Source organism: Cladophialophora psammophila (assembly GCF_000585535.1).
Source record: "Cladophialophora psammophila CBS 110553 chromosome Unknown aczJe-supercont1.17, whole genome shotgun sequence".
Taxonomy (NCBI): Eukaryota; Fungi; Ascomycota; class Eurotiomycetes; order Chaetothyriales; family Herpotrichiellaceae; genus Cladophialophora; species Cladophialophora psammophila.
Genome location: NW_006912938.1, coordinates 308,196 through 320,726, shown reverse-complemented (window position 1 = coordinate 320,726; position 12,531 = coordinate 308,196). Strand labels below are relative to the sequence as shown.

General features: G+C 53.9%; 5 protein-coding genes across 5 annotated transcripts; 2 read left to right on the top strand and 3 right to left on the bottom strand.

The window, feature by feature from the left end:
* Positions 1-1,793: 1,793 nt before the first annotated feature.
* On the bottom strand, positions 1,794-2,541 carry A1O5_09727 (uncharacterized protein; the record flags this gene model as incomplete). The annotated part of the gene is made up of 3 exons (XM_007750306.1): positions 1,794-2,292; positions 2,351-2,395; positions 2,522-2,541. The coding sequence occupies 3 exons, from the start codon at positions 2,539-2,541 to the stop codon at positions 1,794-1,796; spliced, it is 564 nt and encodes a 187-aa protein (XP_007748496.1).
* Positions 2,542-4,375: 1,834 nt separating this feature from the next.
* Positions 4,376-4,696, top strand: A1O5_09726 (uncharacterized protein; the record flags this gene model as incomplete). The annotated part of the gene is made up of 1 exon (XM_007750305.1): positions 4,376-4,696. One exon carries the CDS (start codon positions 4,376-4,378, stop codon positions 4,694-4,696), a length of 321 nt encoding a protein of 106 aa, XP_007748495.1.
* A 1,542-nt stretch (positions 4,697-6,238) lies between these two features.
* A1O5_09725 (uncharacterized protein) lies at positions 6,239-6,451 on the top strand (the record flags this gene model as incomplete). The annotated part of the gene is made up of 1 exon (XM_007750304.1): positions 6,239-6,451. A coding segment is annotated over one exon (213 nt), but the record flags the coding sequence as incomplete, so codon positions are not given.
* A 763-nt stretch (positions 6,452-7,214) lies between these two features.
* On the bottom strand, positions 7,215-8,087 carry A1O5_09724 (uncharacterized protein; the record flags this gene model as incomplete). Its single annotated transcript, XM_007750303.1, has 1 exon — positions 7,215-8,087. One exon carries the CDS (start codon positions 8,085-8,087, stop codon positions 7,215-7,217), a length of 873 nt encoding a protein of 290 aa, XP_007748493.1.
* Positions 8,088-9,018: 931 nt separating this feature from the next.
* A1O5_09723 (uncharacterized protein) lies at positions 9,019-12,210 on the bottom strand (the record flags this gene model as incomplete). Its single annotated transcript, XM_007750302.1, has 4 exons — positions 9,019-10,013; positions 10,061-11,668; positions 11,727-12,066; positions 12,124-12,210. The coding sequence occupies 4 exons, from the start codon at positions 12,208-12,210 to the stop codon at positions 9,019-9,021; spliced, it is 3,030 nt and encodes a 1,009-aa protein (XP_007748492.1).
* Between the last annotated feature and the right edge of the window lie 321 nt (positions 12,211-12,531).

The following is a 12,531-nucleotide window of genomic DNA, read 5'->3' as shown; positions in this document are numbered from 1 at the left end:
CGAGAATCGTGCGGAGTTCGGCAGCTGTCAGAGGTGCCTTTCGCCCCGGCACGCTGACCAAGAGTTCGTCTGTGCCCAGGATGGCGGTTCATTGGGAGCTCGACGTCCGGTGAAAATATTTCAGCAAGCTCAACGTGATTTTTGGACGTGGCCATCTGCGAAAGCCACCCAGCGACGGTTGGACAAGCTCAGGAAAGTATGGGGATACCTATGTTCGTCGATGCGCCCTGTCGGTCGAGTCCTTCCCCGGCCACTTGTACCGGCGGACTTCCCATGGCATCAGCACCGGGTGGGAAAGGGCGGAGCGACACGTTGGAGAATATTGTTGGTGTGGAGGACCCCACCGCCACTCCTCGAAATCGCTTTCCTGCCTGTTAGAGTAGGAAAGGAGTCGGGAAAGGAGGGGACGGGATTAAAGCTGAAGTCAATCCTCATGGCAGCCAAACACAGAACAGACCACCGAACGGGAGAAGAGAATATGGAGCCTCCATCTGCATATTCCCTCCGCCAGCTACCTGTTTGCTGTTGCCGTATAGCCCCCAAACCGAGCAGACCGTTTTCACTTCGGCCAGAGTCAAAGCTGCTGGTCGGCTGTCCCGGGCACCCACCCTGTCTGTCGTGCGCTTTGGCGGGGCTGAGGTAATGGTCTGCATATCACCACAACCAGGCTGAAAGGCGGCGGCTTTGTGCGGGCTTCTCCAGTTGTGCTGCACGCCGCATCAGCGTATTTCTGGGCGACCAGTAGAGTCGCACTGCGTTGCTGTTCTTGGGATGGTATATGCAGGCCTTCCGCAGAGCGAACGAAGCGAGCTCAGGGAACACCAGTTCTGCGTGCTCACAAACCTGGGGGGTTTCCTCGGAATGTCCACGTATCGGCAAAGAAAGAAAATTGTCAGGCAGCGTGTGCAGGAGCGTAAACTTTGATGCCACTATTCTCCTTTGACTACCGACGACGATCGTAGAGGTGGACGTCGTAGAGGCGTTCGAGGGTACTCGGATTGTAGGTTTGAGAATGTGTCCGTCCAGTTTTGGCCCGACACCTGAGGAGTGTAGCATCAAAGGTCACCACGGCACATCTCGGCCTCGGAGAGAGTGCAGCCCTTTATCGAGTCTAAGATCCCGACGTGTCTCGTCCTTCCGAAGCCCTCGTGGTTGTTGACGCCGCAGCCTGAGGAATGACAGAGAAGCGAAAAGCCCCTCAAGGGGCACTTGGCTCGGTCCATGGGCGGCTTCGTTTGCCTCTTTCAAGAAGAGCGGCTGATCGGTATCGTATACCCGTTGTGCGCATTGGTAGATAGGACGCATTATGGTAACCTGGAGCAATTGAAACACGGCTGAACCTACTTCTGTGGGCGAACCCGTATCCTCAACAGGAAGACTCCCGAGTTTTCCCTCCAGCCTATCCAGAGAACTTGTGAGGAATGCGAAAGATCTCGTTGCTTACGACTATTTGGTGGCGTCGACGCTTTTGGCGGAGCAGAACATTGGGGTTCAATCCCGGAAGATGGTGCCATTGAAAGTCCGCTCTGGAGTTTATGGAATTCTTCGCCGAGTCGCCTACATATTCTGCCGTTTCGTCGGAGATTTTTATTGGCGGTGCCAATTCTGATTCCACACTGCCTCGGTCCTCATCACTGGTGCTCAAGATACCATCCCATGCGAAAATGACTGTCCCCCGGTCTGTCCCCCGGTCTGTCCCCCGCACTCTGCCGAGCATCAAAATTCTTCCCCAAATCCCAAGTTTGCTCCTCCAGTCAGAAAATCGTACCGCTTTCACCTCAAGCGTCGTACAATTAGACGGAATCCCGGTTGAGATCGACTGTGTTCATCAGCTTATTCAGTCTGCGGTCGATCATGTTGAAGGTGTATGGGTTCTCTTCGGCAATCGCCCCCAAAATCTCGCGGGTGATGACCTGATGGAGCCCGATAGCTTGAGGCTGCCTCTGAATCAACCATGTGTGGTATGAAACACGCTGCAAGGAGGGCGAGGTGGCTTGTTCTTCACTGAAAGTCGAGTGGCTGGTGACGAAGAGGTCATAGGCTTGATCTGACAGCGGATATCCATGATCTAGTGCCACCGACAGGTATGCACACAGCCCAGTGAGTTGTTTGATAGAGATCATGAGACGATACTGACGCTGCAGCCGGCGGAGGGTTTTGAAGGTCGCCGGGGCACTGCTTGTTGTCACCCGGCGCTTCTTCTCGAAAGGAGTTGTCGTGGGCGATCGCGATGGCGCCCGCTTTCTGTTTCTGTCTTCCGCACGGTCTCCACGGCCATGTTCGTTCTGGTTCCTGTTCATCCGTCAGCTACGGCTGGGCCGTGGTCGAGGGTTCCAAAATGGTACCTTACATGTTCGTGTCAGCTCGGCCGAACTGGCGGTCTTGCAACTCCCTGCTGCACACGCCGGATGCCTGCGATCCTCTCCCAAATTTGCAGGGTCATGTCGGACAGAAGCACCAACTGGTCGGGAGTACAGGTATATAGCGTCACGAGAGCAGTTTGTTCCCCGTGTTGACGAACAGTTGACGATCGCGGGCCATGCGTGTCTCAGCCGGGCAAAGAGGCGATGGGCGCTATGGAAACTGCATAACATCCGACGTCAACTTCTCTGCAACGTCTATCTCAGCAACAATGACAGGAATTCAGGGATCCACCTTTCCAACAATGAGATTCATCAGCTAGCCGAAACCGCCTTAGTCCTTGCGTCATCTTGTGCTTATGCCTGCCGGCAACAAAAGAACAAAGAAGTCGGTCAATTTGTCTGACGCCAAAAATTTCTCCAAGCTTTCACCGCAGCGCGTTTGTTTTGGAATCAACATTGGGACATTCATCATATGATCAACACATGAGGGCTTGGGCGTACGTAGTCGAAAGAGTCAATCGTGCTTTGGTGTATTGGAGCAACGTAGCACAAATTACACGTCTATGGAGGACACGCCCATCCCCCCTGGCATCGGGTAGCTCTTCGGAGTCAACGGTGGTGTTAGTTGTGCATCTTGATTCTGAATCCTTGTCAAGCCCTAGATAGTCACATAATCCGATTAGTCTTGGACTTTGAATGCGATCCGTGTCTAGGGGACGTTGTTCATAACACTTCGATTCTGGCGGAAAACAGCTACACCAACCCCCACGACTGTAGTCAAGGCTACCTGGCTAGCCGATGCCAGATTTATACCCCAGCCGCAGCCTACAGCCACAGATGCAGACTACACGGTTTATCTCGTGGGAGCCATGGGTAATTGGTTTCACTGCTGGACGTCAACTCGGACCTCCGTTCACGTGCGATCCTCAGCACCGCAGGGCTAACGGCTCGGCACCCACGGCTACTAAACCAGCGCCTTCCGGTGAACGAGGAAGCCCTCGATGAGACACCCACGAGTTCTGCCGTCTGATGTCCGGTCTGCCCCCACCCCTCTGGGCAAGGAAGCGGGAGAAAACGTCAGTTGATGCTGACGGGACGACTGTGGTTTGCTATGGGCAGGTGAGATGGTGTACCCATGCCGTGGCTGTCCACTGCTCATTGCCCAGATAACGAATGCTTTCGCAAGGCTCTTTCCGTGCTCACAACGCCCATCTGCCCGGCGAGATGAACCTATACGGTCCAGCCTATCACGTCCAGCCAGTTGGGATTTCTCTTGGAGATGCCAATCTCTTTTTGTAAGAGCCAAGCGTGCCTACCTCCATCTGTCTCGTAGTACAACCCGCATGTATATTCCATAATCGAGAAGCCCCACCCCCCTTTCTTGATCAACCAGCAGTCACAGGAAGACAACCATTTCGACCAAGAGATCAAAAAATATACTGTCTCAGACACATGGCAATAGACCATGCTCTATGATTGAACAAGGTTCGAGAATCAAAACGCCCCTATAACCGTCAGACCTCCTCTGGAGCAGGCGTTCGCTGCTAATCCCAGCCTGTACTCATCAGATTGCTGCATTGGAATTTATGTGCCGCCGAGAGGATGTGGATAGGAAATCTGTCGGCCCAACCATGTGGAAGCGACACAGAATCAACAGTGAATTTAGGCAAGAATCATGCCCGAAGATCGGCGAGATAAAGTTATGTTCTCACGCCGTATCCTGTGTAGGTATGTCCACCAGTTGACACGGGAGAAAAAAGACACGCCGGTGGACGAGTGCGTGGGATGCTTATTGGCAGGTGAGATGGGACTGGGGAAGTCGCTCTCTTTGTTGGCTCTCATAGCCAGACCTTGGAAGAGTCTCGACGCTTCATGGTCGATTCTGAGGCTGTATCTCCGCATCGACACCCAGGAGTTGGAGCCACTCTCGTCGTCACACCTTGTCCAAGGACGAGTTTCAGAATCCTGCGACGAAGCTTCCTGGCAGGGCGCATCTCTACGTAACTAGCAAGATGGCATCTCCAAGTATGTCCAAGGTTAAATTCGGGGGAAACACCCGGCTCCTGACTTCGCCTCCTATCCACATCGACGCGCGCGTTTTGGGCCTCTACGTCTACCATGGCCAAGCAACATCTCGGTTGCATTCGGACCTGGAGACTACACGAACTGTGCTGACAGCCTATAAGACCAGCGCACTGGGACAGAGGTCATCATCTGGTCACCTGGGCCAGTATTCATGGTTCCAAATCGCTCTCGACGAAGCCCATTGGACCCACAACGCGTCTACTCAAGTCCTCCCAATTTTGCATGAGTTTGAAGCACAGAGGAGATAGTGTTTGACCGGCGCACCTGTTGAAAATGGCTCAAGCGACCTTTGCGCCCTTGCTTGTTGGCTCTGGTTCCACCCCTTCGATGCGAACCGTGGTTTTAGAAAGTTCAGCACGGATCCCCTTTCCAAGCGCAGTGAGGCCGGTCTTTCAAATCCTCGCCAAATGACCAGGATGTTCCAGATTCGCCGCCGAAAGAGGGCATGAACCTAGGCCGTATCACGCTACAAACGATCAATGTCTCATTCCCCAGTTAAGAACGCAACCAATATGGGACGCTGAAGGCTAGGATCTTGCAAACCTTGGCTGGTGCCTCCGAGGCAAAAAGGGTAGGCCGACCGAGGCCTGTCCTTCAAGGCATTTGGAAACTATGAAGATTCTGCTGCAATGGTGTCCCTTTGCAAAACCTCGTCGCCCGCCACCTTGCCGATATCACAACCTGGAGTTCCAACATAACCTACAATCCGCGTGGTCGGACCGTCACCAGAGTGGCGTGGACATCCGTCTGCCACGGGCAATGCGGCCATGTGCTCTGCGATGTCCGTTGTGCCAGCTCTTCAATTCTCGGCGCCGAAGAGGGAGCTGAAGAAGTATGCTGTCCCTTTTGTGGAGCTGTAGAGGAAGAGCCACTCCATGGAGGCGATTTGGGCGTCACAAGTGCACATGACGACCAGGCCGCCCCCCCTTTCCCGCCAGTGCCGGGCACAGAGGATTCCATTCTCGCAAAGACCGCTACCGTGATATCGTGACGGAGCACTTCATGGTTTAACATGCACGTGCAACAATGCACAGAGGTATATCAGACAGGTCGAAAATCGAGAACGCTTTTCTAATCGACATCGACAACAACAACAACAACAATAACAACAATAATAATATTGCCGTCTATAGAGAGATAGCGACTCGGATAATGAGCATCTACTACGGCGACGGCGTTGAAAAATGAAACAGGATAGAAAGAATACTCAGAAAGAGATAGGCGATATTAGACAACTATAGAATACTTCGTTAACATCATAAAGGGTAGTACGCGATTAGCACTATAAATTATTAAGTTCTTTAATAACGATAGTATACTAATATAGTAGTTCTATCCCTATTACAACTATTATTATACTCTCTTGTTACTCAAATACATAGTAGCTCCATTCTATCTTATAGTCTCTGGTCCACAGCCAAAATAATGCTGGTTCTTTTTTGTCTGGATATGTGACCAGCTACATGGCCTTTCTGCTACCTCTATGTCAGCACAACATAGCCACGTTGCCTTGTTACAATATCGAAACTATTAGTGCTGCACTAGGGGTCATTAGGCTTTGAAGGTAAGAGGTGAGTGGCGGTTCCTGGAGCAGACGGTGCCTGCTGACATACAGTAATTGACAGCAGTGTTTTCTCGTACTGGAAACACACACGAGCATCACTGGAAAACCACCTCCAACAGCACAGCATTTTGCTGCGTTCGGTTCCACGGCGAGCACTCGCCCGATGAACGTGCGCGAGCTCTGTCTGCGTTCTTCCAGGCGAACCCCGAAGTCCGAGTAAATGCTTCTCACATTTGGGACTGGCTCTGTGGGCCTCGTTTGCACGGAGGCCACATATGTCCATCTCGTAGAGCCACATTGGAATGCCATGGTGGAGGGAAGGGTCATCGCGCGTGCGCATCGAACTGGGCAAGACAAGCCAGTGACGGTGTGGAGGTGTGTGGTGGAGAACTGTGTTGAGGAAAGTATCGTGCGGAAGCAGAAACGGAAGCTATGCTTGACCAACACTGCGCACTCCAGGCAGGAGATGGAGCCTGGGATTGCTGGTACCAAGGGCGGGCGCGCAAAGCAAGACGACGAGGAGTTGGAAGACCTGCCGGGAGAGGGTCACCTCATCCGAGGATAGCTTGACAGTATACGTCCACTGATGAGGTTTCCACGACCGTGCAAGTCAGGGCTCTAACGTTAAGAGAGAGATATCGAACCATGAGAGACGGTCGAACAAGGGGTATGGACTATTGACACTATTCCATTGTTGGCAATATTCTTTCTGTGTCTGTGTATCTGACTTCGAACAACGATTTAAGGCTCGTGGATTCTATAAACTGTGAGGATAAAAATCTATATCGCGATGGGATTTCCGACGCTCGTTTCGAGCGCCGGCCGATCCAATGACTTCTGGGCCTCGTTCATCGGTAGCTACTGTATAGCATATCGTGTATGGCTCGATAGGCGCTAGAAGCAGTACTGGGTACACACGGAGCACTTCGATTTCCGCCGTAGAAGTGCTGCGAGTCTGCAGCTGGTACCGAGTACACAAGAACATGGGGAAACTGCTGTTAATCCAGCCGCTAACCCAACTAGGGAGGATGAAGTGTTCGATAGAGGACTATTAATAATAGGATTTGGTGGGCCAGTGGCTACAAGTGGCCATAAGCGGTTAGGCTCCTGTGTCGTCAACACCAAAGCTCGCAAGCCCCTCAAACCCTACCGAGTACACCGTAATACTCCGCACAATCTGACGAGAGGACTGGGCCGCTCACTCACTCCTCGATCTGCAACCATCTCACTCCCACCGTCGGGACACACTCTTGTCGTGCTCTCTTATCTGCGTTTCCCTCCTTCACACCCTCAGACACGACCTCCTCCTCCTGGTCCCATGGCATCACAAACACGCAGCGTTCCTCAGCCTCGCCTGTCCCGTCATCCCTGACGACTTCGCGAATACAGCCTTCCCACTGGTCGCGGACCTGGTCCCACAGCTTCCTCACCTCGTCGTCCCGTCGGCGCAGCAGCTCCTCGATGCGCTGTTCGTGGTGCGTGATCTCCGCTTTCTGCCTGGTCTGCACGTCTTCCGCGCTGTCGTTGTCCGACTCGCTCCTGTCCACGCGGGTGGTAGGCACAGGACTAGGGTCATGACTGTCGTCTGCAGCGCTCAGGGCTGCGAGGCCTGACTTCAACTCCACGACCCTCAATTTCAATTCCCGGACAACGGCCGCGCACCTCTCGCGGATCCAGGACTCGTTTTGCAGGGCCGGAGAGAACGTGCAGTCGAGACAGTGCGTCGGGACAGTCAAGAATTGCCTGATTGGAGCATTCCTGTCCTTGTCTGCCGCTAGACCATTCGAGGCTCGACAGGGTATTGGCGCCTCTGGTGTTTGAGCGGCTTCGATGATTTCGGCCCTCAACACGGACGGCAGCCGTGCTGGCCGAGGAGTGGGAGGCGTGGTATGTGGACACTGAGGGAAATGAATCTGCGTGTTCGGAGGGATGGGGCTTGTCGGGGGAGACTTCCGCACATGGGCCTGGTTCGACCGGGCGCCGCCGCTACCCTTACCGTTGCTGTTGGCCGAAAGGGGCTGGAGATGGGATTTGCTCCTGCGGCGGGATGAGAGGGTGCGGGTGAGCTTCTTCATCGTGACGAGGGGCCTGGTTATTTGTTCCGCTCAGGCTACGCGCTGAGAAGGACAACTGTGACAAACTCGATCTCAAGTCGAGGTGCCGACGGCATGAAGAAACAGCGTTCCTGTCCATTCCTTGCAAGCTTGTGGAGCCTTGAACAAAAAGACAGTCTCACCGTCATGACAGGGCAGTATCGCCGCTCCGTGACACGGGCACTGATTGAACGGACTATTGGTCATCACACACAATGACAACTCTCGGCTCTCGCGTTGAACAACAACCGCAGGCACTCCCGGACGCGGAGCCCAAAAGTTTGAGGACAATGACGGCGACTCACTCGCTGGCTCCGCGCCCGTTTCTTCACACAACAAACGATCACAATGGTCTTCAAGCACCGAGTCACCTGCAAGGTCTCGACCGTGCGTCCCTTTTTTGCTCGCCGAGCCCCGTTTGCGTCGACCGCGGCTCGTTCCAACGTGGTCACACAGCGGGGGCGAGAGCTTCGAGAAAATGCTGAGGAACATCCCCATTGTTCTCGACAGGTGCACGGGCCACATTGTATCCTCCGTCCCAGGGCAGGATTCCTCCTCGAATGGGAGTGCACGGAAATTTCCAGAACTTGATGGAGACTGCACAGCCTTCCAACGTGGAGAACACCCAGAGCAACGTAACCATGACAGGAGACATGAAACTTGTCGCAAACAGCGACACCCCACAGTAGAGGGGCAAGTAGATAGCCTGCCTTGTAGGGCCGCGCATATACTTTGCACCGAGACCAGCGCCAAAGCCGGAAAATAGGTAAACCCAAATTTCTAGATGCTGTCTCATCCATCAGCATTACCAAACCACATGGTAGCACATACATTGCGGCAGTCATGGCTGCCTTCGATCTATGGCTGGCGTGCAAGTCATAGAGCTCCCTCGGTCAAACCCATCACCAAACTTTTAGAATCCAAGCTTGGAACCAATAAACCCCAACGCCGCCGCTCTCTTCTGCTTCGCCACGAACTTGTTTACATCATCGCTCCAAGAGCTACTGGACTCGGCTGCTCTGTCGAGACTATCCCCCGCCAGTCCCAGATTCTCCGTTCGTTCCTGAATCTGCCGCTGCATGTACGCCCAGTACGTCTCTTGAGATTGATCTGGCTTGGGCGCGCGTCCTGTCCGCGCGGCTTCCCGTTGTCGTTGAAACTCTGCCTCCTGCGCGGCCCGCAATTCCGCCAACATTCGCTTAGAAGGTGGTCGGTCGGGACCGCCAATGAGAATATCCATATCTGAAGGGGTGATGTACTGCGTTCCAGCAATCCATTGGAGGTTGCTGATTGTAGGCCGACTGGGCACCATTTTGGCGGCGTCATAGAGGCGATCAGTGCTGGGTGGGAGGGACATACCGCAGCCGAAGACATTAACCATGGCGAGTTCGCTAGGACCTGCCCAGCCCAGGATATCACCGGTGGGAGAGACGATCGCGTCGCCGAAGCGTTTGGTGTCGAGAAGATGGTTGACGCGGATACTTGCAATTTCCTTCAGAGCCGGGATCGAGAATGCTCGGGCGGCACCATCGCCAAATAAGCCGACGACAGCATAACCACGTTCTTCGTAGCGGGCTACTGTGGCGGAATCGCACAGGTAGTGGTCGAAAGTTTTGGAGGCACCTTTGGCAGACGCTGGACGGAAGATGTGCACAGATGAGACCGTGACGGCTACAAGGACGCCATCAACTTTTTGGCCGGACTGTAAGCCTCCCATAGCATGACCTGTTGCGGCTGCAGGGGCGCCTGTGTGGGCATCAATTGGACGCAAGGAGATGACTCGATCGTCTGATATTTGTGCCACCCCTGTGAACTGTGCGGAATAGCGCCCGGATTGAGAGGGGAGAATCTTGAATGTGGCGACTCGACCACGAGACGTGCCGACAAACAAGGCAAGGGAGGAATAGTCTATCTACGCGTTAATGCCGCCTAGATGCAACCGGGAAGACACCTACCGTCACCATCCAGGGTTAAGATACCGAATTCCATCGTTGTTGCGTATTCTGTCGATTGGGTGGCAGGTGCACTTCGCCGAATGCTTCCTCTCCGATGTTTGCCGCCGACCATTTCATTGAGCAGAGACGTGTGGATGATAGCTGGACCACGTAAATCGACGATGGTCACGCCGCCCCCGGCATAACCAGCGGCTACGAACCCAACATCTGAATGTCGTAGAGCGGTGATGGGGCCTTGCTGGTCATTCGTCATCGCCAAAGGTAGGAGACCTTCTTTCAAGCCCGGATCTGCTCGTTTGCTGATGTCTTGTATTTTGCCGGGTCCTTCATTCGGGACTGGTTCAGATGGAGGATGGCCGAAGAATTGATTGCGGTTGAGCCGAAAAACCACAAGTTCGCCAGATATCAATCCTACCGAAAGTTCTCCTGTCGCACCAGACATACTCATCTGGGCCACGTCTAGCTTATCCCACCGACCGACTGCTTTTCCGAGATCAACTTGGAGGACACTGGGGTTCTCGATGACGTCGCCATGTCCAGCATCCCATAATCGAATCGTCCCATCGGCGTGGGCCGCTTGAACAATGTTTCTGTTTTCATGTCTCTTGAGAGGCTTGATACCTTCAGCACCGCCGATCAAAAAATGCGGACCATGCTGGCGAACTTCGCGCATGCCGAGCCATCTAGTTCGGTCGACGAATGCGAGCGCGATTTTGGTTACGAACGGATGTACAAATGATAACGAGACGTGTAGTTGGTTGCTGGGTGTGATAGGATGTCCGGTGGGAAAGCTCAACGTGATTACTTCACCGGATGACAATACGGCCATGACTGCTATCGGATCGTGGGAGCCAGCGAAATGCGGAGACGAACGAGGAACCAGAAGAAATGTGCTAATCGCGGCATTGGGTGGTGTTGAAAGGACATGTATCCGTTTGGGGTTGCGAAAGTGACTTGCCAGGAAATCCCAGGTTGATGTTTGGTAGTTCGGCGTGGGACCCAGTTCGATGAACGTCAGACCTCTTGTGGGGTTGGTGGTTGGTGAGCCGCCCGCCAGAAGCAAGCCAGTGTCATCCGGATTCAATTTCGAACACCACGCAATGTGGAAATACGGCTCTTTCACCGTACCAAATCCCGGACTCACTGGGCTGAGAGGGCTCCTGGGGACGTCTCTCGGCGGTCCAGCCCCAGGCACGTTGACGTCTGTGTCTTCAATTGTCCTTGCGTGAATAACCCTGCCATCTCGTGGGTCCCAGAATACCAAGCTCGAGTCGTCATGGGCCGTCAACACGAAGGTGCCGGTTGGATGCCAAATAGCATGTGTCAATCGAGGATGCCGTACGGAGTTGCCGTTTGTGGGACCTCCGTCTCCTCCTCGAGCTCCTGGCGGAAGCTCGTAGTGGAAGAACTTGGTTGCCTTGTTTTGTTTGAAAGAATAGATGACGGCGCCTTCGGAATAGCCGATAAGCAATGTGCCTATGTCCTTGGGGTGGAACTGCATCGACACGATTGGGAGAATCCGTGCTCGGGGGTTTCGCTCACGCCACAGGTTGGGGATTTTGAAGGGTGTTTGATTCTCTCGGTCCAGGTCAAATGCCACAATTTCCCCTGCCAAAGCATGTCAGCAATACTTCCCTTTCAACCCATTCTCATTCTATTCACCCACCACTTTGCAAGCCGGAGAAACAGTAGTCTAGACTGGGGTCTGAGAGGATAGAAACGACCTGACCGGGAGGGGAATAGTTGGCCAGCGTACGCTTCGTGTCAAGGCTGAAGACACTGACATCATTCTTGCTGTCGAGCACAATGAGCTTGTCGGCGCAGAATTGGATGGCTCGAATAGACGACGGTCGGGGAGGAGTGAAGGTTATACAGACTCGCTTCTGGCCGAAGACATAGACAAGACCCGGGCCGAATTGAGATTCATTGGTGCCGACAGCGAGGAGGGACTGGACCGGGTCATAGGCGAGCACAGAGATCTGGGAATTAATACCATAGCGAGCAAACTTTGGATATTGTCAGTCTCCCGGAGAGACTTGTAACCAGAGGGCAGGCGTACGTACGTCGTCTAGCATGAAGGACTCTGGACTAACACCAACAGAGAGATCATTCTGAATGCCGGCCTGCTTGCCGCGAAGGAAGTGCGCCATAATGACTGCGGACGCAGGATCCCCCGCATGACAAGAGGGAGGTTCTGCGCTCTGGCCGACGAGTCCGAGAGACACCGTCGAGGGTTGATTTCAGTATGACGCAGCAAGTCAAGACTGCGGCTGCGCAGGATTGAGGATCGGCGGGAGCCCAAGTGGGCTGAAACAGTTGAGGAACGCGTCGGAGGCACGGGAGGAGTGACCTCATAGCCCCGAGCCCCGTGACTTCTCAGCCTCGTCTCTCAGCCTTACAGTACCTCGGGGATGGGCCGAGTCAAGTTTTGAACTGACTACTGTTCTCTTGCTATTGGGCTCGTATAAAAG